Source organism: Sciurus carolinensis, chromosome 14 (genome assembly GCF_902686445.1).
Source record: "Sciurus carolinensis chromosome 14, mSciCar1.2, whole genome shotgun sequence".
Classification (NCBI taxonomy): Eukaryota; Metazoa; Chordata; class Mammalia; order Rodentia; family Sciuridae; genus Sciurus; species Sciurus carolinensis.
In genome coordinates this window covers 1,737,722-1,765,287 of record NC_062226.1, presented here as the reverse complement: position 1 = coordinate 1,765,287, position 27,566 = coordinate 1,737,722, and the positions used below count along the sequence as shown (strand labels likewise).

Below are 27,566 nucleotides of genomic sequence, written 5' to 3'. Positions count from 1 at the left end.
CCTCAAGAGGAACCTACTGTGCCTGGCAGTGGCTGTTAAGCCCTTGGAGGGAGGTGTGGCATCTGGCCCCCACCCTCTCTCCCCACACCCTACAATGTGGGGTGCTGCCCCAAACCCCAGTCCCTCACATCCAGCTGGGCCCTCTGGCGAGGAGGTCTGTTGGAGCTGCTGGAGTCTGACCTGGGAGACCCCCCGGGCCACTGGGTTCAACTCTCACTTGCCCACATTCTGATCCCCAGAGCCCGACACTGTGACCTTGTATGACCTTGAAGGTGTGATTTAGTGAAGCATCTTGAGAGATTATCCTGGTGGGCCGGAAACGTAGTCACAGTGTCCTTACAAGATGGCTGGATGGTGCTGGGGTGGAGCGCTTGCCCTGTGTGCACCAGGTGGAAGAGAGGGACAGGCAAAGATGGTTACTGTGGAAAAGTCTAGGCTGCACATATTTCACTCCAAATGAAAACATAAGGGAACCTCAGAAAAGGAGGGGTGGATTTAACAGACACAAGAGCAGACACAGCCATGAGAGGAGGGGGCCCTTGGGCCTGGACTGAGCCCCAACAAGCATTGGGGCCTCCGGCCTGTCGGGGCCTCTGTCTCCATAATTCGCTTCTTCTAACAAACCCTCTTATATGTCATGTGCTGTGTGGACGCTGCTGGTTCTGTCTCTGGAGAACCCTGATCAACATTCAGGTGGTTTCCCCAGAGCCTGTCCCTTTGACTTCACTGTCCCTCTGGAGTAGACGCTGGTCCCGAGGCCCAGCTGATCACGTCTGCCTGATGTAGGTGCCATGTGACCCGCGAGTTGCCCAGGGCCCCATCAGAGATGCGGTGGGCCCACTGGGCAGCTCCCGTCTGCTTTCTCACCTCACTGTGAGCAGTCGCTGCGGGCACATGCAGGTCTCCCCACCACGTGGGCCTGAGGACAGGGCCACTGAGGGTCAGCCAGGTCTGACCATCCTCGCCTGCAACCCCTTCCTTCTGGGCCGGGCACGCCCGCCTCATTCTGTCCCTCCCTCCAGAGAGTGGCCTCATCCTCTGAAGGGCCTGGCCTCCGTCAGAGGGCCAGCTGCACACCCACGAGCCTTCCTGCAGCGTGCCTCCACCCCTTCTCTCCAGTGACCGCTTCTCAAAGTGAGATGCCGCTCGTGGCAGCCTCTCCTGGCCACAGCAGCGGGCTTTTCTGGATTCCTCTGAGCATCACGTACTGACCCATGGAGCCCCACGGATGCCCCATGCCTGGCGGGCTGGAAAGTGCACCCTACCCAGTGCGAATCCCAGGAGGCTGAGAGCCTGTGAAATGTGGCAGAAGGGACTTCGCCATGTGACCGAGTTGAGGGCCTTGATGAGGTGTGACCCTGGATTCTCTGGGCTGTGAAGCTGGATGCCATCCCAGGGAGGAAGGAGGGCCAGAGCAGTGTGGGAGGGGGGGACATAGGACAGAAGCAGAGGCCAACGAGTTCAGAAGAAGAGGGGCGCAGATGGATGAGCACAGGTGGACACCTGAAACTGGAAGGGCAGTCACACATCTCTGCTGGAGGCTCAGTCCTGCTGACGGGTCTCAGGATTTTTGACTTCTGGGATTGTATGATAAATGTGTGTTGCTTCAAGTCACTAACTTTGTGGCAATTGGTTACAGCAGCCAGCAAAAACACATCCACCCTGAGTCGTCCCCTCTGATGCTCAATTGCCCTGGCTTGGCCAGTGGGGGCCTTATGCTGGCCCTTGACATGACCCCATTCCTCTTTGCCACTTCCTTGCTCTCCGGCAAAACTGGATTGTCTACACCCTGGCACCTTCCCTGCTGAGAAGTCTCCAAGGACTGTCCTTCCAGTGGGGATAGTGTGTGGTTTACAGTCCCAGCTTAAAGCATCTTCATTTTGGATGACAGCACCCTGTACACCCCCAATGTTTGCTAATTATATTGTTCTTTTTACTCCACTGAGGTTTTAAATTGTTACAATCTGTTCTGTAACCAGACTTTGCATAATTATCTAACATTTGCTGTAAATCCACTTCCATGGGTTCCTGCTGACCACACACACATTCACTGTTCTTTTCCCACTGTGGAGTTCCTTGTTTGGGTATTTCTTTGCAGTGACTGCATTTCACCTTTGAGGCTGTTTTGCCTCCAAAAAGGGCATCTGTGCTGGTGCCACATTCTCATGTGTGACTCCACACTTGGGGTATCTCCCTCTCTCTGTGGACTTGGGTGACATCTTGGCTGGGTATAACAGTCCTGTCTGTAGACCTGGATGACATCTTGGTTGGGTATAATACTGCTTGTCTCACTTTTTTTCCCCCTCAGTGTTTGGTCTGCCTGGACCCTCATGTTTAGTGCACCCCAGGAAACTCAAAGCCAGAGGGCTCTGCCCCTCACAGGTGACACCTTTTCTTTTTCTTTTTTCTTTTTTTTTTTTTTTTGGTGGGAGGAATTGAACTCAGGGGCACTTGACCACTGAGCCACATCCCCCTATTTTGTATTTTATTTAAGGACAGGGTCTCACTGGTTGCTTGGAACCTAACCTTTGCTGAGGCTGGCTTTGAACTCGTGACCCTCCTGCCTCAGCATCTTGAGCTGCTGGGATTACAGGCATGTGGACACCTTTTCCATCTTGTACCCTGAAGAGCTCTTTCTTGGCCCTTCAGGCTCTGTAGATTAGGAGGGTCAATATCTGGTATGATTTTCCTGGAACTCAGTGCACAGTTCTTTCTCTGCTTCATCATTATGTTTCTAAATGTTTTCTAAATACATTTTAAATAAAGCCTGCTGGAGCTTCTGCCCTGGGGCTCAAAGATCCACTCTCTCTCAAGTACCTGGTTCTGTGTCTTCCTCTGCTGGCACTCAGTCATCTAATGGGGTCCATGATTTCATCTTCAGTCACATCTCGTCTGGTTCTTGCTAGTTTTGACTCACTTAGTAATAATTGAGATGATGCCTGGCTCCCCAAAGACTTCTGGGTCCTGCAGTCTCCTTTTCCCTCAGCCCGTGGAGATAACAGACTTATCTGGCTCTGCGCCTTCTTTTTATTGACACTTGCCCTCATAAGCTGATCTGGTGCCAGAAGCCTATCAGGGTGATTTCCTTCTGCCCTGGACTTAGGCTTTGCTGATGGCCAGGTTCTCTGTCTTCAAAGTCCTTTTTCTTTTTTCTCCCCTTTTCTCTTCTTTCTCCCTTCCTTCCTTCTTTCTTCCTGTCCTTCCTTCTTTTCTTTAAATGTATCCATTTTAGGTGTGGCAGATACACATGGCGTAAAACACACCATAGAAGCCGACCCTGAGAGTCCCTTCAGTGTGCTAAACCTGTCCACACTACACAGCTGTCTCCCCCATCCACCCGCAGAGCCCTCACTTTCCCAAATGAAAAGTCAACACTGCCTCCCCAGCCCTGGCACCCCATCCTCCTCCCTGCCTCTGGGTTGGCGACTCTGGAGACGTCCTATAGGTGGAATCCCACAGTTCCTGTCCCATGACAGGCCTATCTCTCTCAGCCTTATGTCCCCAAGGCTCATCCACATCCAGCAGGTGTCAGACCTTCCTTCCTGCTTGCGGTCGAGGGATCCCTCGTGTGGCTGGGGCACACATTGCTCCATGGTCATCCTCCATAGTCATGTGGGTTCTTCCACCTCCCGGACCCTGTATCCCTCTTTCTCTGCCAAGACTTCGTGTGACCTCACCACCTTCCCACACCTATGGAGCATGGGCAAGGGCTGTGTGTCTGGGCTTCAGCTGCCCGTCCTCTGAGGTCCTGCATGCCACCCAGCAGAAGATGTCCTGGGGCTCCATGCTCTTTCCCCAGAGGGCAGGCGGGGGCTGGCACCTTGTTCTGAGGGTTGGTCCAGACGTCTCCCCAGCCAGACGACGATGGAAGTCAGAAGAGCCTCTGCTGCTCTCTCCCCAGGGCTGTGGGAGAACTCTCAGGATGCTGTGGCTGTCTCAGTTTGACCTTAAGGACAGCATCAGGGCGGAGGATCACTGCCCACACTTCCCAACATGGTTCCCAACACTGTGTGGGGACATCTGTGATGCTGGCCTGTCCTTGTCCTTATGGCTTCTGCGTTACTGATCACTGCCTTCGACTGCCTGTGTTTATGTGCCTGGGTTTGGGAGGCTCCTGGGCAGCCCTCACCTCTGCCCACACACCTGCCTCTCTCCTGAAGACGCCCCACACGGGGCCTGCACTCCTCCCCTGCTCTGAACTGGCTCCTGGCTGCCCTGGTCCACAAGGCATCCCCAGCTGGCTCCGAGTTCCCACTCCCATGCGAGCAGGTAACCAAGCAGGTCTAGCCCTGGGAAAGGTCTCTGGCAGGCACCAGGCAAAGGTCCAGCATGGACACCATGACCCGCAGTGCTGCTCCTGCCTCCCCATCTCAGGTGCCCCGATGCCCCCACCCTGCCCGAGCTCCACGCTCCCCACCCGGCCCTGTGGGAAGAACAGCAGTGGCCACTTCTAGAGGCACTGTGGACCCCACTTCCCAATCTGCCCTCTGCCAGCTCCAGTCCCCTCAGCCCTCCCTGCAGGGCAGCTCACAGCACCTGTCTGTCTTTAACATTCACAAAGGGCCAGTTGTCATTTATTCTTGGGCTTCTAGGACATGTGCCCCATGGAGACTTAGGGCTCCAAGGACCTGAGCCTGGCGCTCAGCGCCTGCCCTCCCACCTCACCTTGCTGTGTGTCCTGCCCATGAGACACTGTCCACTGTGCCCGGAGGCCAAGGAGCCTGGGACCACCACTTGATATGCCCTCCCCACACAGGAAACAGACCACTGGACTCTGATGAGAGGGACAGTCATTTTCAAGATAAACCTACCTTACCCACATGATGCAGGAGCAAGCTGAGAGGTCCCCCCACCACCTGGGACACAGCCTCTGCTACTGACCGTGACTCCTCTGTGCACGTCAGCTGGCACCGTCGATCAGACCACACCACAGAACGCCAGTGTCCTCCTCTCAACTGTCACCTGGCTCTAACCCTGGGACTCGGATGCTAGCAACACACGCAGACCACGGCACTCAGAAAACAAGAATGGATAAGACACAGCACTCTGCGGGCCCTTGGGGACAGGCCATCACGCATCTCCACTCCCACGCTTTGCAGACGTGGCTTGCGTGAGCTTCCAGATGCCGGCTGGCTGCCATTGCTCAGGGATGCAGGGCGAATGCAGAACCCCGAAGCCCTGATGCCCTCCCTTGCAGCCTCCTCTGCTCCTGGGGCGACCACGTGTGAGCACCCCTGACATCCGCCAACACTTTCTCTGCACTGCAGCGGAGTGCACAGGCCCCGGGTTATGCAGGGCGCTGTGGCCCCGCCTGCTGTTTGTGCACATCAGTGAGTCTCATTCAACAACAGGCCCTGGGGAAACCTCCCCGCCTCCTTCTTCATAGCTGCTTTGTGTCGCTCCTTGCTCCTCGCTCCTCGGGAAGGAGGCACCTCCATCTGCTCGCGCCTCCCAGGGCAGGTGGGAGCTCCCCCTGCTTTGCGGGTACAAACTCCTTGTACCTCTCAGGCAGACTGGAGCCCTGGTTTCAGCCTTTGCCCAGACACTGAGCAGTGGTTTTCCATGGGGCTTGGGGCTGGGGCAGGTGTTGGAGAGCCAGGATAGAGGTGCCCTGCTGGAGTAGCCCTGTGTCTCAGCTTCCCTACAGTGGCCCGGCCACCTGACCTTGATGGCATGTTAAGGAACAGAGGCTGCTCCCCGCCAGGCCTAGGCTGGCACTTCACCCACCCATCCTCTCTCAGTGCTCCTCCCCTGTGACGTGAGCCCAGGGGTTCGTGTCTGTACATGGGGACAGATAATCAGCCAAGGGGATTCAGGGTGTGGGCTCCTGGTGAGTCCGGGTGGGTCCAGGCCACCCACTCCCCACTCAGGTTGGTGCTACCTGAGGTACTGAGGCCCACCTCTCTCATAAATCTCCTGCATGCTCCTGATTGTTGGCACTCACAGGTGGGCTCAGAAAGCAAGAGCTCCTGGTCCAGGGAGCCCAGGAGAGCCCTCCACCTGGGGAGGGCAGGTGTGAACCTGAGAGCCCCCACTCCAAGCTGGACTTTGGGCAAGCTGACCTCCCAGGGCCAATACCTTCCTGCTGTTACCTGCCTGGGCGAGTCATCTGGAGCCTTGTCGGTGAAACAAAGTAGCTATAAAGCCACATAGTGTGGCAGCAGAGAGCCCCTCTGGTTCAGCCAGTCCTGGGTTCAGATCTTTGCTCTGCTCCTTCCTGCTCCAGTCTCCTGGGGAAGCCACTTCCTCCTTCAGTTTTTCCACTTCACAAAATGGATAAAAATCTGTGGCCCTGCCGGGTTGTCCTTGTGCTTAGAAGGCCTCACATGCCCCATAAGAGCGTCAAGTGCACACCAGAGCTCCACATGTATAACTGCCTCATGAACCATGGGATCCAGTGTCCAGCACCCACGGAGGCATGAGGGCCAACAACTAAGTGCCCCTGAGGTGTGCCCTGGCAGCTTTGGAGGTGGAAAGAAGGGGAAGGAGGACCCTGAGTGCCTGCAGGTGACACTGGCAATTTCCCACCCAATCAGGGTGCTGGAGCCACCTCATCTGGACAGGCCGGGTTGCAGGATGGGCACAGCTCTGGGTTGATCAATCTGGGCATTTGACTGAGGTCTCCAGGACCCTAGAGGGCTGTGAGGTGGGCACATGACCAAAGAGGATGCCTCCCTTCCCTCTCCAGTGACTCCTTTGCCGGGTCTCAGCGGCACCGGTTCCCTCACCCCCGCCCCACCCCCGCAGTGACTTCCTGTGTCACCATCACCACTTCTGGGGGAAGACTGAGCTCTGGGACCGGGTCCTCCTTGGGGGCGTGCTAGTGGGGACAGAGCCTGGGCGCCCTCCCTGCACCCCCCCCCCCGGACCGTTCCACTGTGGCGCGCGGGGGGCGGATTTGGAGCGCGATGGTTGCGCCCGGCGCCGCCCCCGCCGCCGCCTCCCGCGCCGAGCGCTCCCGCAGGATGGCGCGGGCCAAGCTGCCGCGCTCGCCGTCCGAGGGCAAGGCGGGCCCGGGGGGCGCCCCGGCCGGCGCCGCGGCCCCCGAGGAGCCCCACGGGCTCAGCCCGCTGCTGCCGGCCCGCGGCGGTGGCTCCGTGGGCAGCGACGTGGGCCAGAGGTAGGGGCGGGCGCGGGCCTGGGACCCCGCCGCGCGCCGCCGGGAGGGGCTTTGCATCTCGCTCGCATCGCACCGGCCAGCCCGCTGCACCTGCCGCGCTGCCCGCAGCCCTGGGAGAGGGCGGCCGGGACTGCCCTCCGAAACTCCACCCCAGACGCCCCGCTTACAGGCTGAGTACAGTGGGCCTGCGGGTAAGGCAGGGGTGGTCGTGGACCTGGGCTCTGTGCCAGGGGACACGCGGCCCCTGCCCTGTCCCACGGGAGCCCCACTCAGGTTGGTCCCCCGCTGGGAGTGAGCAGGGAGGGCCGGGCAGTTCTGTGGCTCTCTGAAAGCTGCACATGAGCAGGCTGGGATGCAGGTGGGGCTCGGGCCCCTGCCGGCTCCCCCTGGGGACATCCCAGGGCCAGCTGCCGGCCTGGTTCCTGGGGCAGCCTGGGGGGTTGAGGCCTTCCCTGGGACACGGCCAGCGCCTCCCCAGCCCGCGCCTCCCCAGCCCTTCTGCAAGCTACGGTGGGACATGGCACCCCATTTCATGGATGAGGACTCTGAGGTGTCATCTGCAGCAGCAATTCTTGGCCAGCACCTTGCCTGTGCCAGGAGCCATGCCTGGTGCTGCGGGGGATGTAGATGAATCAGACCTGGTCTGCTGTGGGCACACATCGTGGGCACAGAGGCTGCGCTGGGTAGAGGGGTGCAGGCAGGCCGTGGCAGGGGAGTGGGCTTCCCAGGGTGCTGGTCCCTTTGGGAGGAGCAGGAGGAGTTTCCAGGGTCTTCCAGGCAGAGGAAGTGAGCCAGAGCCTGGGGTTGTGGTGCAGAGCAGGCTGGTGGCGGGGGCTTGGCAAGGCTGGGCCTGACAGATGGCTGGACCCAGGAGGCCCTGGCCGCAGGCTGCTGGCCCTCCCCACCCACACACCCATTGCCTGCTTCTCGGCAGCCCCTCTGCATTCCCATTTGCCAGAAGAAACTGTTGAGGTTAAGTATGGGCCCAGACTCTCCAGCAGCTAATGGGCAGCTCATGGGCAGGAGGGTGGTGAGTGCTGGCCAAGGGCCCAGGAACCCCTTCCTCTCCTTTCCCTCCTCTTCCTGGATGTTGTGGGGGCTGGCGATCCCAGAAGTTCCGTTCACAGCCAGCCTGGCCCCCGCCAGGGTAGACTACAGGCATGGCAGGTTCTGCCCAGGCTGCATCTGAGCCCATGATGCAGCCTGGGGGCTGGGTCCTCAGACCCCTCCCCGAGAAAGCCCTCCCTCTTGCCCACCCCTGCACTTGGCCACTCCTGGACCTGTGGACCAGGAATGCTGACCTTTTTACACTGGCCTCTCTCCATCCCCCAGCAGACCTCCAGTACGGTCCTTATCAGGCCCTTTCTGCAGGGCGGAGAGAAGGGAGGGGTCCACCTCTAGGACAGGGCAGCACCCGCTGGCAGCCCTGCAGCCTCCTTCCCTGAGTGCCTGCTCTGGAGGCAGGCCGTGTCCACCTGAGCAGAGGAGGACTCGGCAGCTTTGTGCTTTAGGAAGTGGAGTTTGAGGAGACCAGAGCAGGGAGGAGGCTGCCCCTGCTGGCTGTAGCTCTGCGTCTGCCCATCCTGCATGCCTGGGCCATCTCCAGGGCCATGAGCCTCGGTCCTCCCCATTGCCTAGGAGGCAGTGAGGCAGAGGGCGGTCCCCACTGTCCCCAGGGGACTTAGCCACAGGTGTGGGGGGATGTGTGCCCCCCACATCCCATGTGCCCCTGATGCACTGCCCTCTCACAGTGTCCCACCCCACCCAGCCAGGGCATCCCTGGAACTGGGTCTGCTGCTTCTTTGTCTGGGAGGGGTGGGGGTGTTAGAAAGAGCTGCCTAGGTGGTTGGGGTGAGGAGGACTCTCCCTCTTTCTAGCACTTTCCCAGGGGGCCCAGTGAAGGAGGGGCTGGGGATCCTTCTAGCCTCCCACCCCCTGGACTCAGGCAGGGTCTCCCAGCCCCATACCTGTCTTGAGGCCCCTATGGAGCCCCACCCATCTTCCTCTGGACTCCCTCAGCCCCTCTGAGTCCACAGGACCAATGCAGCAGGGTTCAGGAGAGGCATACCAAGCACCGAGGTTGCTGGAGCCAGGCGGAGACAGCCATGGGCAGCAGGCAGTCACGCCTCTGCTGTGCCCGTGGACCCAGAAGGAAGGAGGAGGGGAGGGGAGGCTGTGGGAGCTGTACCCCTCCCCCAGGCAAATGTTGGGATGCTTGGAGGCTATGGCTGCAGGTCAGTCACAGGCAACTGCTGAGAGCAGGTCAAGGGTGAGGGGCAGTGTCCTGGAAGGCCCTGTGGTGTCCTGGGAGTAGGCAAGGCTGTGCAGACCTGGGATTCCAGGCCTGAGACTTTCAGGGATTGGACCCTTGAGGTCTTCAGCTCCCGGAAGGAGGACTCTTAAGGCGGTGGAGGGCCAGGTGCAGCCCAGAGGCTGGAGGTGAGGCTGAGGGCTGGTTGTCAGGACCCCAAGCAGGGCAGCTTCCCAGGCAGGCTCTAGAGGCCTGGACACTTCCACGCCCAGGTGCAGAGCCTAATGGTGGGGCTAGGGTGGGCAAGGAGGTGCTGGCGGCTGGTGCAGTGCAAAGACCCTATTTCAGAGGCCGGGCTGGGGTGGGCTCCCAGGGGGCTGCAGAGTGGCCCTGCGGCTGCCCACGCCTTCCTGTCCCCACAGGACCTTCACAAGGGCAGGCCCTCTGAGCCCAGCCTGAGAGCAGCTCTTCCTACGGGGGCAGACCCTGGAGATGGTACCCCTGCATGCAGGAGGCTGGAGCAGGGGTGGGGGCGGGGAGATCCCCAGCAGGCCGCACCCCAGCCCCCTCAGCCCACCGCCCCCGGGCAGTTCAGGATCCACCAGCCACTGGGCCTGGCCAAGTCTGCCCCACCGGACACAGCCTGGCCCTCCCAGGGCTTCGTGGCTCCCCAGGACAGCCTGGGCCCTGCCCTCCTGCCACCTTCCTGCCAGCGGCACCCTGGGGAGCCCCCCAGCCCCACTGGTCCCTGAGGAAGCTGAGCACTCACTGTCCACAGCCTCGCCAGGGGCATGTCTGTTTCCTCCAACTCGGCCTCTCCTCTCAGGGCTGGTCCTCGATCACATGGCCCTGCCACCTCCACTCCTGCCCCTCGTCCTCTCCATCCCTGGACAGGGGCTTGCACCTCCACAGGGCAGGTCCTCAGGCTCCAACGTGGCCCTGCACTCCTGGGGTCCAGAACCCTGCTCTTCCTGGGCTCAGGGGACAGTCCCCCGGGACACCCCCTTGCTGGGACCCCCCTGCTCTGCAGGTCCAGACACTCACGGCAGCACCGCCCCTCCAGGGGCCTGGCTGTGCCCCAGCCCACACAGCACCCTGTCCCGCTCAGCTCCATGTGCCCCGCTGCCCACCATGCTGGTCTTCCTTGTGGTCTTCAAGCACCCCAGCTCTGCACACACCAGGCCTCTGTCCTGAGCCCCTCTTTGCCACTCACCCCCTCCACATGGCCCCTGCGGTGGTCCCTGTCAGCGCCCGTCTTCAGGAGCCCCCACACTGTATCAGCTCCGACCCCCAGATCATGCTGATCTGCTGACTGGGGCCGGCCAAACGCGGGGTTCCTCAAGGATTGGCTTCGGCCTTAAGGGTGCCTGAGCCGCTGGGAGGCTGCAGCCTGGAGGCCTAAACGACCCGGTCAGTTCCTCACAGGATCAGGATGTGGGCAGGCCGTCCGGAGGCTCCTCCGGCTCACAGGCGCCGCCCCCACATGGCCACCCCTCTGGGTGTCTGCGTCCCGATCTGTCAGGGCTCCAGTCCTCCTGGATCAGGCCCACCATGTGACCCCGTTTCAACTTATCAACCTCTGGAAGACCTCTTCTCCAGAAGGTCACCTCCTGCCTTGTGGGGGTCAGGGCTCAACATGTGAATTTGGGGGGAACAAACTGATCCAGAATATGTCGGTTCCTTTGTTTCACGTAGGACGCTGCCGAGACCTGAAGCCCCAGTGATCTGCTGTGCACTGTGGACCCCCAAACTCAGTTGATCAGGGACCCCCTCTTCCCTGAAGTATCTCCTGAGGTTCAGGGCAGAGGGTAGAGGGCACCCCTCAGTGCAGCGGGGCTCGGGACCCTGCCCCTGCCCCAGGCCCCACCCCTCCTCTCCTGGGCTCGCTGGCCCTGCCCCAGGCTCTGGGATGAGGGAGGCGTTGGGCTGCTCCCAGGTGGGGCAGCCCCTCCTCAGTCCAGGTTGTGCAGGTGTGTTGACCTGGCTGGAGCAGAGGGAGGGCTGCAGTGAGGCCCCGTCCTGCCTCTGGGAGCGTGAGGCTTCAGGTGGCTGACCCAGGCGCTGAGTGGTGCCCAGGTGGCTCGTTGCTGGTACAGGTCCTGCTGGGCCATCTTGGACTGGGATGTTCTGGATGGAAATCCAGATTCCCTCTCCTGCCTCCTCCCCCACTCACTCTGCAGCTCACCTTCGCTGGGCCCAGTCCTCAGCCAGCTCTCCTTGGCCCACACAGCCCCCTGTCCCTTTTCCCACAGGCCCACGTCCATCCCAGAGGACCTGGGCTCCTTTACCTGTTTGCTTGGCCAGGCCAGGGGACATTGCGTGGTGGGGCCTGCGCTGGACACAGGACACAGGCCCTTAGGCAGAGCACAGGGGGCCCTATGGGCAGCAGGCAGCAGACCCCATCTGCCCTCCAGCTGTGATGAGGAGGCTGCAGCCAGGGCGGGGCTGGGTGGGAGGAGAGGAGCCTAAGGAGGCCCAGGCATGGACTGACAGGCCCCAGGCTGGGGAGCACCCACTCCTGGTCCTCCTAGGACCCGTCACAGCTAGTCTCCTGCAGACCCTGCTGCAGCCCTGGCCCCAGCTCAGGACTTCGGGCTGTGCGCGGCTAGTGAGAGGGACCCTCAGCCAACCAGCGCAGAATCTGTGGACACTCCCAGTCACTCCAAGCCTGAGGTGCAGGTCAGCCTGGGCTCCCCTGTCCTTTGTGGAGCTGCCAACTCCCAGCCAGGGCCCTAACCTCCCAGGGGCAGGCCCAGCCTCCACCTTGCCAGACAGGAGCTTCTCGGGCTGGGGGCACCAGGAGGGTCCTGCCCACCAGAGGGTGCAGCATAGGCCGCAGTGGTTGCTGAGAGCTCTGGCGGCTGGCTCCCTCCTCCTTTCCTGTGTGGCCTCGGGAAGACAGCCGTCTGCTCTGAACCTTGATTTCTTCTGAAAAGTCGTTGCTTTGAGGATTAAAAGAGACCCCCTGAAGTCCTTTCTGGGGGTGCTGGCCCAGAACAGCTCACCATCAGCAAAGGCCGAGAGCCCCTGTGCCCCACCCTGCCCAGCCCACAGGCAGGAGAGTTCCACTCCCATCAGCCTTTGCCCCTGAGCTCCCACCAGTGTGGACCACACAACTTGGTGTCAGTTCCCCACCAGGCAGTCTGGTAAAACCCTGGCCAGGCTGATCTGGTCGGGCCCTGTGGGGGGATTCCCTGGGCCCCCAAAAGCCGCCAGTTCCCAGCTCCAGCCTGGCCCACAGGAAGCCAAGGGGCAGTGCTGGCAGGCCCAGCCCAGGCCTCTGGTGGGCAGGGAGTGGGAGAGGAGTTGGGCAGCCCCATGGCCCCGGCAGAGCCCTGCACCACCCTGTGTGTGGCTCTCCCGCTGCCCTCGGCCTCCCGGGTGAGGTGCTCTGACAGGGCCGCCCCTGGTGCTGCAGGGCCTGGGCGCATGTAGCACTGGGCAGGGCACAGCAGTGTTTCCAGGTGTTTGCCAGCAGAAGGCAGGGAACCTTGTCCGGTGTTCGGCACCCTGGTGGGCCCAGCGCGGGGGTTGCATGGTCTGGCATCCTTGGTGGGCTGTGTTGCTTCCTGCACGGAGGCGAGGCAGGCAGGCCTGGCTGCCACCCTGCCCTGCCCTGCATGCTGGGCTGCCTGCCCTGGCACCACTGGCCACATGCTGAGGCTCTGCAGACAGGGGTGTGTGGCATGGGCACACCCCAGCTGCCCGCGGACCCTGCCTGGAGCCCAGCCCCTCTGTCCACCTGCCGTCTGCGTTGATGAGTCTGCTGTGTTCCCAGGCCCCATGTGGAAGATTTCAGCCTGGAATCCTCCCTCTCTCAGTAAGTGCTTTGTAGGGGAGGGGGCTTTGGGGACCTGTGTGTCCTCACACCCTGGCAGAGCAGTCCCCATGGAGAATCCTCTCTCTGTGCCCTGGCCCTGCAGCTAGACAGGGTCATGGCTGGCTAGCACCTCCCAGCACCCCCAGGTGCTTCTGGGTCTCAGGGGCTGGGCTGGGGACAGGACAGGGGTGGTCCCCGTGGTGAGGAGGCCAGGCTCTCAGGGGCAACTTGTTGGCAGGATGGGGACCTGCCACAGTGCCTGTACAGGGCAGGCGTGAGGATGGCCCTGTGCTCTGTCTCAGCCCCCTCGGCCGCCTGTGCAAGTCGAGGTCCCCAGGAGCCAGGTGGCTTGCAGAGGGGGGCCGGGGGCTCTGCTGGTTGCATTTTTGGCTCCAGCTGAGGCTGAGTTCTGGGGTAAGAGGCTTCAAGGCAGGGGAAGCCGGAATCCCCAGGACGCAGCGCCCTGGGAAAGGTGCCCACCACCCTGCCCAGGTCTGCCTCCAAGTTCGGCCTTTCATGAACAATTTCATTAATGGACGTCACTGGCCACCATTCATTAATGGACGAGTGACCACTGTTCACTCTGCACTCCAGCTGCAGGGCCTGCAAGGCGCCCCACTGCTGTGGCTCTCGCCTGTTTTCATCCCAAGGAGTTGAGGGCCAGGGGGCTAGGGCCTCAGCCCCGGCCTCCAACTCCTGGCCTGGCAGCCTAGCCACAGGCAGCCAGGCCTGAGATGGAGGCTTGCCCGCTGCCCACCGGGCTCTCCCACCCCACCCCAGGTTGGTGGAGGGCCTGGGAGCCAGGTCTCAGACCGTGGGGTATGGACAGTGGGCAGCTGCCCAGGCTGTAGTCCAACCACTCCAGAGCTGTCCTTGTCAGAGCAGTTGGTCCTGGGCCCTGGGGGGGCCCAAGGCCAGAACAAGGACGCTGCAGATCCCAGGACAGCGACTTGCTAAAGGACCAGGCCAGGGTCACCTGTTAGTTTAGGAAGCCCTGCCCACCCTCCCTGGGGTTTCCCGGCTGAGGCGTGCGGGGCCCAGGTCCCCTCAGCCTCCAAGCCCTGAGGGAGGATGACTGGCCAGCAGTCCAGTCACGTACCCATGAGGCCTCCGCCTTCTGCCTCTGTGGGGCTGGGCTGTGATAGTGCCCAGCAGCAGACTGACCTGGGATAGCAGGTGACCTGTGGAGCTGGCTCGGAACAGTGGGTGAGAAACTGGGAGAGCTTGGGAGCCCACCCCGACCTTCTAGCGGGTCCAGAGTCATCAGGAGTTTCCGGGGGGCGGGCAGTGTGTCATGGTCAGTGCTGCGGCTGAAGCCCCCACGGGTGTCAGACCTGGGGGCACCTGGGTCCCCCTCCCCGCCCCAGCCCGCCTTCTGTGCTGCTGCAGGGGCCCGAGCAGGGCGAGGTGGCCCCCACTCAGCAGTCCACTCCAGGAACCAGGCGAGGGCCACGTCTGCCTCCCCGGGTCCTGGGCTGATGGTATGTCGCTCTCCAGTGTCGAAGTTGAGCCTGGGCCTCACCCCGGTCAGTGGGCATGGCCAATGCCATCTCTAGCCAGGCCCATGAATGTGCCGCCTGGTGCCCGAGGAGCCTCAGAGGGCGCTGGGCGAGCCCCTGCCCACGCAGGCACCACCAGAGTGGCGGTGAGTCCCAGGCAGAGCGCTCTGCCGTCCTGGGAACACCCTCCTCTGCGCGCACCCCAGGGAGAGGCCGGGACAGGGCACAGGGCCTCGGTTTAACTGCGCCAGCGACAAGGCACCTTGCCTGCCAGGCTGCCAGGCGCCCTCGCAGTGTGGGAGCCGGTTCCTGCCATTGTTCCCACTCCCTGGGAGGAAGCGGGAGGGCAGCTGAGGCGCGGCCGTGTCTGGCTTCCCAGCAGCCTGGGTCTCAGAAGGGGCCTCTGACCGCCAGACCAAGACCCCAGGAGCTCGGAACAAGCCCAGTGAGCACCCGTGAGCCCCAGGGCTGCAGGAGGCCACAGTCCACGAAAGGGCTGTGCTGAGCAGCCAGGCTGCCTCCCGGGGCGCTGCCCCTGCCCCTTGGTGAGTCAGGGCACCTGCCCCGGTCAGCAGGCTTCAGGATGAGAGGACACTTTACATCCACAGCTCGTAGTGGTGTCAGAAGTGGGCAGCCTCCGTTCGTTAAAGATCAAAGCCAAGGCGTCGTTAATCTCTCTGGCGTTGTAGGCCTCAGGCTTGAGGGGTGCCTGCCACCAGGTCCTGCGGGTTCTCTGCCTCTGCATGCAGAACACTTTCCCCGTAGGTGGGTGCTGCCCACCCGGTGCCCTGGGGGCTGCCCAAACAGGTGTCCACTCACCTGGCAGAGTGGTGACTCTGGTCTGTTCATGGGGTGTTGGAACCAGAGGCCGGGGTCTGACCAGCTGTGGTCAGCAGTCCTGACCCCAGCGGGGCCCAGGCAGGGACGCTGCTGCCTGGAAGCCCCAGGGAGGCCAGCAGTGAGAGGGAGGGTCCTCCATTTCCTGACTTGGAGACAGGGCGGTGGTGGCTTCGCGGTCTTCACGGGCAGCTGGGTTTGGGAGCTCAGAGTGCAGAGGAAGCGCAGGAAGGAGCAGGGGCAGGAGCCCCAGGGCCCGGGATGCGCTGCTGCAGAGGCAGGCAAGACCCTGGGAGGCACAAGAAATGGGGCCAGAAGCCAGCATGCGCATAGGCATGGGCGAGGTGCCCAGAACGTAGAGGACCCCTGAGCCGTGCTGGGCAAGCTGTCCACTGAGGAGCGGAGGCTGGCTGGGCCTCTTGGGTCTGACTGTGGGAAGTCAGAGTGAGCCTTGTCAGGGAGACAGGCATGGCAGTTGGGCAAGCAGTCATGTCCCGTAAGGTTGTATCCAGCTGTCCAGTGAGACCAGGCAGAGGGCAGAGGGTAAAGAGGGGATTGGGGTTCAGTCCTGCCCAGGGGGGCCTCCAGGAGGACCTGGAGCTGGGGGCTCTCAGGGGCATGGAGGGTGGGGCCAGGGAGGTGGCTGTGGAGGAGGTAGGAAGTGCCGGGGCCCCAGCCCACTTTGAGGCGAGGAGAGGGTCAGAGCAAGGGGGGGTTCCGGGGAGGGGGATCAGGTCTCTGTTGCCACCTCAAGACGGGTGTGTAACAAAGGAAAGGAGCTTATTTGGCTCACAGTGTGCTCCAAGGTCCTGGGGCCACCACTGGTGATGCCTTCTTGCTGCCTAAGCCCGCAGGCAGCAGCAGGGCCTGGTGGTGAGAGAGCACAGGAGTCTGTCCCCTGTTCTCTGCCTCTTTCTACCATAAGGACACCAGGATTCCCTCCTGAGGCTCCAGGCTGCTGACCTCGTCTAATCTCAGTGCTGCCCAAAGCCCACTTCTGAATGCACGGTGGGTTTAGCCTCCACCCTTTTAAACACCTCTCAGGACACTGGGGCTGCCAGCTCCGGCCAGCTGCCTTGACTCGGGAGAGCGTTCACAGCCCAGCCGCCCGGGACAGCCCCCCACCCACAGCCAAGGAGGGGGAGAGGAGAGGTGGGCACAGGGCCCGGGGTTGGCACTGGCCTGGCCTCCACTACTGGTGACCTCCTCCCGGCAGCACCCTTCAGGCAGCAGGACTCTGTGCTGGGCTGTGGTCGGGGACGGTCATCCCACCCCACGCCCGTGGCCTCCACCCGACCCTGCTCTGGAGCAGAGGGACACAGCCCGTGGTGAAGGCACCCAAGGGCACGCTGAGAGAGCTCAGTGCCACCACCCCAGGGGCTTGGCCCCGGGGGTCCCGCGGTCCCCACTTCCAGAGGGAAGCACTGAGGTGGCACCCCTGCCCAGGAAGCCTGGCCCAGGCCGCGCCCGCCCGTCCTTCACCCGTCATGGCATTTCGTCTCAGTGCAACGTGTACCCACAGCCTGGCCCAAATTCCGGCACAGCTGGGCACAGAGAGCCCAGCAGAGCTGGCCCCATGCTACTCCCAGAGCCCAGAGGGGGCAGGCAGGGGGCCTGGTACTTGCCCCATCTGGCACCCTCAGGCCACTCCTGCTGGGTCCACTGTGGTCTGTTCCCACGGCTGCAAGGAACCTAGGCGGGGCCGGAGGGCTTGGAGCCGGGCCCCACGGGCAGTCGTGTGGAAGTGAGGCAGGTCTGGGGACCCATGGCCGGGGCTGCAGGGAAGCTGAGGCAAGTGCCCTCTGCTGGAGGGCTCCACTGCTGGCCTGCAGGGTGGCTCAGGCCTGACTGCCTGTCCTTCAGGCTGCTATGAGCGCTGGCCTTGGAACACAGCCGCCAGAGGCCCCCAGACAGTGAATGACCGTCTGCTTCTGGGTCTCTGCATAGGCCCTGGGGTGTGTTTTGAGCCCTGTGCGCCCAAAGCCTGGCGGGTGCCCAGCCTGCGCCTCCTGGGGGCCCAGAGGCCCTGGACGGTAAGCGGGCGGTAGCCGGTGGCCCCTGAGGGCTGGAGGAGGCACAGGGAAGGCTGTGGCCCCAGGGCTTCCCGGGTCCTAGGTGGACAGTGCCTCTCAGTCGTAGTTGTACAGCGTGGGACAAGTCAGTGGGGCTCAGGCTGCCCACCTGGTCAGGCTGCCGCTGGCTGCGACCGTGCCCTTCCTGCCCCAGGGTCCAGGTGGAGTTCTACGTGAATGAAAATACGTTCAAGGAGCGGCTCAAACTGTTCTTCATCAAAAACCAAAGATCCAGTGAGTGGGGGCTGGGCGCTCCCGGCGGGAGGGGCGGGGCTCCAGAGGGAGCCAGTGTGGCTGGGCTGTGTCGCTGGGTGGTGGGCCCTCGGGCAGGCCCTCTCAGAGTCCCTCTGCCCGAGAGCAACGCACCCCAGAAGCCATGGCGGGACCTGTGGGGACACTGCCCCGCACTTTCACCAGGTTGGGCTGGGCCGGGCCTCCTGCCTCATACGCCTTCCCAGCTTCAAGACTGGCCACCCTGGGCCTCCCGGGGAGTCAGCAAGGGGCTCAGGTTGTGCGTATGGGCTCCAAGCCTCCCAGCCACAGAGGGGAGCCACCGCAGGAAATCCCCTGCGTCCTGAGACTGCCGCTCTGCTCCGGGGGATGTGGTGCCCTGCGGGCAGCCCAGGGTGCGGAGGGGAGGCCCGGCCAGGATGCTCCGGGTGGAGCTGTTGGAGGGAGACCCTGCAGGGGCCCTCCTGACACCCACCTCCCCCAGGCCTGAGGATCCGGCTGTTCAACTTCTCCTTGAAGCTCCTCACCTGCCTGCTCTACATCATTCGGGTCCTGCTGGACAACCCGGCCCTGGGGATCGGATGGTGGGTGTTCACCGTGGGTCGGGGAAGGAAGGTCCTTGGGTCCTGGGGCTGAACCTGCCTGCCTGGGCCCTGTGGGGGACTGACCAGCACCCAGCCTGGCCTCTAGGAAGCCCCATGCCCAGGTTCTTGGGGAGTCCTTCCTTCCCCAAGGACCCTTGTCTGAGTCCCACCCCCTGGCAGGGCCAGAGCCACACCCGTATGTGGCCCCAGGCTCAGCACAGGCAGGGGGGCCCCGTACCAGAGCTGCGTGTTTGCTGCCTGTGGACCCAGAGCCCCACGTGAGCCTGGTGGGTTCAAGTGCCCCCTGCATGGAGTGGTCTTCACGCTCACTCCGGGAGGGCCCTGGTCCCTGAGGAGCCCCCTGTGGTAGGATGCAAACTGGCCAGGACTTCTGGCCCCGCTCCGGAGGCTCCACCTGACCCTCCTGCCGTGGCGTCCTCTTCCTGGGTCACCCTGCGCCCTCAGGGCAGGGGTATTCTGGCCGTGTTGAGGACGAGGCACCGGCAGACCGAGTCTCCTCCCAGGAGCTGTCGCGGGATGGCTGGGAACCCTTCTCGGGGTTTCTGTGTGGCCCCCTGCGCCCCTGCTGCCGTTTCCCAGCCTCAGTCCTTGCGGAGTATGCCATTTTCTTCCCCGAATCTCTGCCCAGGGATGCTCTGGTCAGGCTGTCTCCTCTCTGGGCTGGTCCCGCAGCCCTCAGTGCTGGACTGTCTTTGATAATCCTTTGGAGACCGCCTCCCCTTGGTCATTGGAGTTGGCATGCTGGGCCTGGGGCTCCCTGGGGTATGCTAGGTCCAGGACCACCGGTGCCCCCATCTCTCCTGCCTCCTAGTCTGCCTCTGCTCCTCCCACCCTGCTCTCTGGAGTCCAAGAGTCCTTCTCTCCTGGCATCCAGTTCTTGCCCTCCCAGGATGTGGTCCCCAGCCTTCCCTCTGCTAGCTTCTCCTTCCACACGCCTGCTTCTCCTGAGCTCAGGGTGCGCCTGATTTTCACACCAGTGTATTTCCTCAAGGATCCGGTGCCCCTTGGCACCAGCCACGCTCGAGAGTGGGCTCAGACACCATGGGCTCTGCCAGCCTGTGGTGCGGTGCTGCTGCGGCCGTCTGGCAGGGCCGCTGCCTGGGCTCCTCAGACCAGCCCTTCCCTGACGGCTGGGGTCTGGGAAGCGCAGCTGGAAGGAGCAGGCCTGGAGGCTGTGCACACGCCTGCCCGCATCTTCCTTTCCACCTGCCACCCACCTTCAGTGGGAGCTGGCCCCTCCAGGCCAGAGACCCCCACCCACAATTAAGAACAAACCTCCCGTCTTTGTCCAGGTCGAAGGAGGGCAGAACCCACCGCAGCAGTTGAGAAAGGCGGGTTCTGGCTCTCAAACCACCTTTCTGGTCCATCTCACCTCTCCGAGTCCCGGAAGCTCCTGGGCTTCTCGTTCCCCCTCCCCCGAGACCCAGTGCATGGCATCCATCACCACCGAGCAGGGCTCTGGGCACGGGGTGGTGGCAGGGGAGGGTTAGTCGGGGGACAGACGGTGAGCAGGTTCTGGATACGTGTCTAGACGGATGGGTAGATGAGGGGGGCAGATGGCTGGAAGGGTGGGTGGAAGGACAGGACAGGAGGGTGGCTTGGGCAGATGCATGGGTGGATCTGAGGTGAGAACAGGAAAGGATGGATGAAGGGCAGGTGGACGGACAGTGATGAGAGACAAGTGGGCAGATGTGGGGGGGGTAGGTGAGTGGATGGACAGTGGATGGCCTTGAATCTGCAACAACCCAGCGAGTTTCTGGAGAGAAGTAGGTCAGGAGAGAGGACGAGAGAGGTTCCCATCTCAAGGCCTCTGAAGCAATGAGGTCCCTTTGGCCAGGAATGCACCCTGTCACCTCCAGCCAGCTGGAGATGCTTGTCCTCCAGAGTGGCTTCGGGCCCTGCGCCGCTAAGTCAGCACCCCTGGGCAGGAGCCTTGTGCGCCTGAGCCTCGTTGGCTGTCCAAGGCCTGGGGTGCTCCTGGCTCTGCCTCTGACTGTGCGGGACCTTACAGGGAGTGTGTGTCCATGCGGGCAGCATCCGGGCTCTCTCCCGCCAGTCTCACTGCCAGCCCCGATCCAGATGTGGGTGTGTCCCGTCGCCCCACACCTCATCCCTGCAGGGTCTCTGCCAAAATGCTAGACCTCGGGCTTCCATCGGGACGTGGGGCTGGGTCCCCTCCCTTGCATGCTGAGTCCGTGGCAGCCGGGAGAGGCTTGGGCTGGCCCTGGAGGGCTGTGGCCAGCCCAGCTCTTTCTCCACAGCTGGGGCTGCGTGAAGCAGAAGTACACCTTCAATGGCTCATCCTCCGAGATCAACTGGTGAGTTCACTGCTGGCTGCTGTTTGCCAGGGTCAGGGGACATGGGGTGGGCAGGGGTAAGTGTGGATGGAGTCCACACTGCCTGGCCTCTGAGGGCAATGGCCAGCCTCAGCCTGAAAGCTGAAGGTCCCCATGGACACATTCGGCTGCACCTCTGGGCCCTGGCCAGGGTCAGTGCTGGGGACGTCCCCTTCAGAGGGGAGCAACTTGAGAGCTGTAAGGCTGCATCTGGCTGCGGGGCTCCCTTTGCCTCTGTGATGCTCTTCCTGATGCTGTCTAGGCTGGGCCCAGTGGAGAGGGGACACTGATGGCGGGGCCCCCATGAGCGCCCCCAAGGTTCACGTCCCTTCTCTCCCCAGGGCCCCAATCCTGTGGGTGGAGAGGAAGATGGCCCTGTGGGCAATCCAGGTGAGAGTGCCCCACCTGCCCCTCCTCCTACAGCACAGGGCATTGGCCAGGAGCCGGCCCAGGAGCACTTAGGACACACCCAGGCTCAGCAGCTTTTCCTGCAAAGTTCCCAGGGACCAGTGAGGCGCACTGTCCCTCCCCGTCCGATTCTTGCTGGGAACTCTCCCTCCTGCTGACCCACCCCTGACCTTGCTGTCTTCCTAGGGGAAGCACTGTGGGTAGGTGGCCCCAGTTCTGCCATCTGCTCTGGTCTCTGGGTGGTGGCACTGGCTCATGACTGGATGCTCTGCCTCCCCCAGAGAGACCTCAGGCCCCACTTCAAGTAGCTACAGGGCTGTTAGTTGCCCCCGCTGGGAGGAGGCAGCCCAGCCCCGGCCCTGGGAGCCCCGCCACGAGGCCTGCCCCGTCCCACCGTCTCAGGGCTCCCCATGGCCCACCTCCACCTCCTGGAGTAGGACAGCGGCTCTCCTCTCGCACCTCTCGCCGCATCCGCGCTGGCTTGGCAGGAACCCCACCCACAGCCCCGCCCCATGAGCCCCACCTGGACCTCAGACCCCAGGTCTGCTCCTCATCCCCTCTCCACCCAGGTCATCGTGGCCACAATAAGCTTCCTGGAGACCATGCTCCTCATCTACCTCAGCTACAAAGTGAGTCCCCACCCCTGCCCCCAGCTCCACTCCTGGGATGCCCTTGCCCCCGTCCCTGACCTCTGTCCTCCCGGCACCAACTCTGAAGCCCCCTTTGACCGCTAGGGCAACATCTGGGAGCAGATCATCCGAGTGTCCTTCATCCTGGAGATGGTCAACACGCTGCCCTTCATCATCACGGTGAGTGAACCCAGCTGGGGAGGCCACTGCCTGAGCCCCAGAACCACCCGCCTCCCCCCAGGGCCTCCCCGGCCTCACCTGCCTCCCCACAGATCTTCTGGCCGCCGCTGCGGAACCTGTTCATCCCGGTGTTCCTCAACTGCTGGCTGGCCAAGCACGCGCTGGAGAACATGATCGTAAGCCAGAGCCAGACCCCTGTCCACCTGCAGAGGCCACCCGCCACATCCAGCCCCAGGGCCACCGGCTGACTGCCAGGAGGCTGTGTGACCAGTAGGAATGTCTGTCGGAGCGACACGTCCCTGGCGAGCCTCGAACGTCCTCTCATGGGAGGAGAGCTTCTCCTGACCTGGGAGAAGGCTGGGAGGAGACGGGGCCAAGTGCAGGGGTGACCAGGCCTGGCAGAGACCAGTCGCCAATCCTGGGCCACCCGGGACCACCAGAATCGAGCCCGTGAGGGCTGGAACGAGCAAGCTGGCCGCAGGCAGGCTGCTGAGTGTCTAGGCGAGGTGGTGGAATGTCGGCCTCCGGAGCAACCTTGGTGCCTGACCTGTGGCCTGCCCCCACCCGCCAGGCCCCAAGTCGCAGAGCCCCAGGCTGTCTTAGTGGTGCAGTGAAGTTAAAATGCCTGGTCTACATGATAACCAGCCTCCTTCCCAGGCCTCGACCCTCGGAGGCACAGGCTGGGTGGGGGCTCCTGAGAGAGGAAACTGAGTTCAGTGACCTGCCCAGGTCCAGGCTGCCCTGTGGCCCTCGCCCAGTGGAGGGTCAGGCCATTGCCTTTGCAGCCTGCTTCTTGTTTATTTGCTCCGGGGGGACCGCAAGCCCTGGCCACTGATGGCCCGTCCTCCACAGAATGACTTCCACCGTGCCATCCTGCGGACACAGTCGGCCATGTTCAACCAGGTCCTGATCCTCTTCTGTACCCTGCTGTGCCTCGTCTTCACGGGGTGAGCCTTGGACATTGGTGGGCCCATCCAGCGCCTAGGGCTGGTCCACTCCCCTGGCAGAGGGGGGCCTGAAAGACGGCAGAGGCAGATCGAACACAGACAGGCCCTGGGGTCAAGGGCAGGGGCAGGAGGTGCAGAGCTGGCTGAGCTGCAGTTGTTGGCTTGGCTGGCTGGCACTGAGGTCCAGGAGCAGCCCTGAGCCCATGTCCCCCGTGCGTGAGCGAGCCCCTCCGTCCAGCTCCTTCAAGGCCCAGGACTCTGAGTTCTAGCTTCCTGGTCCTGCCTTGGGCTCTGAGGCAGTGTCTGGCCCGCAGGTGGGTGGAGCCTTTGGGCAGAGGCCAGGGCAGGGGCAGGGCTCTCCTGGAACTGGGAGCCTCCAGCCACCTGGGCAGACCCTGATGGCCTCTTGCACCTGCCTGTGCTCTGGCCCTACTGTGGGCCCTGTGCTGTCCACCCTCCCTCCCCTCTGCCCTATCCACAACACACAGGCCCCAGGGGAGCTGGATAGGATGTCCAAGGCTACAAAGTCCAGGGCAATGCAGGGGGAGCCTCCTCCCAGCAGCCCAATGTCACCCATCTGTCCACCCCAGGGGCCTTGAGCACCTGCTATGCCAGCACCATGGGACCAGGGAGTGACCCCAGGCCCTGCCCATCAGACCCCCAGCTGAGCACAAGAAGGAAGTGTCCAGCTCTGTGCAGGGCAGGGCCCTAGGAAGCAACCCCTCGGCTGAGGGCGTCCCACCCACCCCCAGTCCGCAGGAGGCCCAGCTTCCCATTCCTGCTCCCTGTGGGCTCCAGGGGCCTAGGAAGAGCGGCTGGGCAGGAGGGGAAGCCAGGAGGCAGTCAGACTTGAACCGAATGCCCAAAGATTGGGCCAGGGCTAGTTCAGCGGCCATCGCGTGGCCTAGAGGGACCAAGAGCATCAGCCAGCAGCAGCCTGGGAGACGTCTGCGGAGGGCCTGGGGGACAGGGTGGTGAGCTGCCAGTGCAAGTGTGCCAAGCTATGCCCCAGACTCAGACTCAGGGCCAGGGTCAGGGGCAGGGTCCCCCAGTGCATGGGGTACCCAGGCTGGACCCCGCCCCGTGGTGCCCGACTGGCCTGGGGATGCGTTGCCCAGGCTCCTGGGTGCTGGGGTCCCAGGCGGCAGAGCCTCTGCATTGCCCAGGCTCCTGGGTGACGGGGTCCCCGGCCACAGAGCCTCTGCCTCCGTGGCAGCCCAGACAGATGTCCCTCCTGCCCAGGACCTGTGGCATCCAGCACCTGGAGCGAGCGGGAGAGAACCTCAGCCTGCTGACCTCCTTCTACTTCTGCATCGTCACCTTCTCCACCGTGGGCTACGGTGACGTGACGCCCAAGATCTGGCCGTCCCAGTTCCTGGTGGTCATCATGATCGGCGTGGCCCTCGTGGTGCTCCCGCTGCAGGTTGGTCCTGCCTCGCAGACGTGGGGTGTGGCTTGGGGGCCAGGGTGGCCACAAGGCCTGGGAGGGTGACATCAACTGGGGGCAGTCCCTGGCCGAGCCTCCTGTGGGCTCAGGGGTGACAAAGTGCAGCCCTTGCAGCTGGCTCTTCCTTCTGGGAAGACAAGGGATCTCTTGGTGCCAGGGTGACACCTCCAGGACCTGTACAGAGGCAGAGGACTATCAGGGTGGACAGTCGCCTGTCGGCTACCCACAGCCCTGCATGGCAGCAGTGGTCAGGGCCACAAGGGGCACCTGGAAGGACCACTGCTGACCCTGAGCTCAGCCCTCAGCACTGGATCCCCACCCTCTTGCAGCCTTGAGCCCTCGTCTCTGCCAACAGCACTCTGCTTTGCCCAGTAGGCTGCATGGAAGGCCTACTATGTGTTGGGGACACCTAACACCAGGCCCCTCTCAGCAGCCGTGGACGTGACTCTTCCCCTCTGGGCATCTGAGGCAGAGCCACATACCCACCTGGGCAGTGCTGTCCTCCCGCCTCCACTGGGCAGTGTTGGCAGTGTCCTAAGCTTTTGGCACTCTAAGGTCCTCTGATGTCCACTGAGGTGGCCTCTTCACCTGCTCATTGGCTGCTTGGGTTTCTGCGGTGGACCCCGCACTCTCTGTAGGGGCTGCGCTGCCTCGCAGGCTCCCTGGCTTGCCGTCTGGAGGCTCGGAGCCCTGCTGTTGCCTGACCCCTGCCTTCACTTGGTTGGGGACTCCTCCTTTGTGGGTCGTCTGGATTCAACGGTGGTCAGAGGTCCTGGTCTGGGGTTTTTGCCAGGACCCGAGGGACGGGCCTGGTTCTCTCCTCTGAGCTGCGCCCTGTGCCTTGCTCTGGGAAATGCTGCTTTTCTTCGTTGGCTTTCTGCTTGCGCTAGAGTAGGGACTGTCTCTCCAGGGAGCTCATGGGGGTCACTCGTCAGTGGTCCACGGGGAGGACAATATGGTCCCTGAATAGCAGGCTCTGGTGGCCTCCTGCCCAGCCCTCCTGCCTGGGTACTCTCTGTGCACTGATCCTTCCAGCCAAGCCCTGGACAGGGTGCAGACGAAGCAGAGGTGGCAGCCTGGCCCGGGTCCTGGGGAAGCACTTCTCAGGGGTCCCAAGGCTGGGCAGTGTGGGCAGGTGTGGGCAGGTGTCCTCCTCAGCAAGGCGCTGCCTCCCCGTCCTGCAGAGCTGAGGGCCGGTGTAGCAGACGCTCCTGCTCGCTCCTTTAGGGGTTCCTGCTGCGAACAGCACAGACAGATTTTTAATACATTTACATTTTATTTACTTTTCTAGAGTTACACCATCCTTGCATCCCTGAGAAACCCAACCGTGGGGTTTTTTTGCAGTGCTGGGCTTGGAACCCAGGGCCCCCTTCATACTAGGCAAGTGCCCTAAACTGAACTGTGATTTTTAAAAACTACGTATCAAGTCGGATTCAGTTTAATACTTTATTTATTTACTGTGATACTAGGGCACTGCACCACTGAGCCACATCCCCAGCCCTTTTTAAATTGTATTTTTTTTTTTTTTTTTGGTGGTGCTGGGATTCAAACCCAGGGCCTTGTGCTTGCGAGGAAGGCACTCTACCAACTGAGCTCTCTCCCCAGCCCCTTAAATTGTATTTTGAAGCAGGGTCTTGCTAAGTTGCTGAGGCTGGCCTCGAACTTGCAACCCTCCTGCCTCAACCTGCTGAGCCTCTGGACACAGGTGAGGCCATGGTACCCGGCTTGTTGATGCTGCCCTTGGGTTGGCACTTCCCAGGGCCGTGCTGGATGGTGGCTCCGTTGGGGCTCCCTGTGACTGCTCCCCTCACCAGAAGTTTGCCAGAGGTGGGAGGCACACTGCCCCTTAGTTGGATGCTGTCCCCGTTCGATGACTCTGCCCCGTGTCTGGGCTGTCTTCCATGCTGGGGTGACAGACCACAGCCAGGAGCAGGGGTGGCTGTGAGAAGGACCAGGAGTGATGTGAGCAGGCAGGGAGGCTTGGGGCTCCTCAAGGGACCACGGGCCTGGATGTCTAGGGAGGCCCCCTGGAGACCCGGCCGAGAGCCACTCAGAATGGGGAGTCGGAGCTCGGCCTGTGGAGGACAGAGGAGCTGGTCACCCACGGGTGGAAGGGGCTGTCATCATGAAGCCCGAGCTGTGTGTGACACTGCGGAGGGACGTGGTGGCAGGGAGGGGTGGGACGGGAGGCGGATGGAGAGGCTGTGGCAGCACAGGCCCTGTGCCTGGAGGAGCCCAGGGAGCAGCCCAGGGCGCAGCCCGCAGTCCTGGGCTCCACCTCCCCCTGCAGCAGCCACGGAGGGAGGAGGCCACCGTCACACCGAGCCTTCTTTCTTGGGGTACTAGGGAGAGAACCCAGGGCTTGAGGCACACCAGGCCAGCACTCCACCACTGGGCTATACCCCAGCCCAGGCCAGCCTTCACACAGAGGGCCAGAGCTGCCACGGACAGCCTGGACCCTGGGGTCTCCCGGGTCTGCTGAAACAGACAGCCACACACCAGGGCTTCAAACAGGGAGCCTGGCCCCTCGATTCTGGAGGCCACAGGTCCCAACCAAGCAGTCAGTGGGCTGCTCCTGGGGCCGCAGGGAGGATGGGCTCGGGCCCCAGCCTGGGCAGTGGGCAGCCCTGTTCCTCACAGAGCTGAGCGTGGCTGGGACCACGGTGCTGCTGATCTGGCCACACACAGGGCTCCTACCTCCTCCTGGTGCCCCGGGAAGACTGTCTCGGCAGTGGGGAGGGTGGTTCTGGGGCCCTCGGAACAGGACTCTCTGGTGGAGACCCTGGGGTGGCGTGCTGCTGGTGGCCAATCACAAGCCTCCTTCCAGAACTTAGGGGCGGCTGTCATCTGCCAGAAGCTTCTGTCCAGGCTCAGGGTCCCGTGTTGTCCGGCCAGTGTCAATGTCATGGGGCACCAAGCAAACCGCCAGGCGGACAGCTGGACGACGGGAGCGCCCTGTCCCGCAGGTGGATCTGACTCAGGTGTGGGCAGGGCTGGTCCCTCAGGGAGGGCTACTGCAGGCCCCGCTGCCCAAGGCCCCCTGCCTGGTGCCCCGTGGCCACGTCCAGCAGCCTCTGCCCCCTCATTACCGCGCCTCTCCTGTGAGACAGCAGCGTTGGACTCAGGACTCACCCTGATCCAGGATGACCTCATTTTAACAATTACATCCACAAAGGCCCTGTAT

General features: G+C 62.7%; 1 protein-coding gene across 20 annotated transcripts in view; it reads left to right on the top strand.

Annotated features, from left to right (window-relative positions):
• Kcnt1 (potassium sodium-activated channel subfamily T member 1) overlaps positions 1–27,566 on the top strand; it is a 72,163-nt gene that overhangs the window by 18,516 nt on the left and 26,081 nt on the right. For 15 of the 20 annotated variants that reach the window (XR_007104959.1, XR_007104961.1, XR_007104958.1 and 12 more), the window contains exons 3-11: positions 17,754–17,833; positions 18,315–18,414; positions 20,697–20,753; positions 21,113–21,161; positions 21,749–21,808; positions 21,914–21,988; positions 22,081–22,164; positions 22,841–22,935; positions 24,178–24,358. Coding sequence is in view for 7 of the 20 variants with exons in the window: in XM_047524693.1 (XP_047380649.1) it covers positions 17,754–17,833; positions 18,315–18,414; positions 20,697–20,753; positions 21,113–21,161; positions 21,749–21,808; positions 21,914–21,988; positions 22,081–22,164; positions 22,841–22,935; positions 24,178–24,358 (781 nt within the window). In the remaining 13 variants the exon portion in view is untranslated. Of the gene's footprint in view, positions 1–6,954; positions 7,121–13,149; positions 13,192–17,753; positions 17,834–18,314; positions 18,415–20,696; positions 20,754–21,112; positions 21,162–21,748; positions 21,809–21,913; positions 21,989–22,080; positions 22,165–22,840; positions 22,936–24,177; positions 24,359–27,566 lie in introns of those variants that run through there. The other 5 variants (XR_007104962.1, XR_007104963.1, XM_047524694.1 and 2 more) reach the window with 2 other exon arrangements.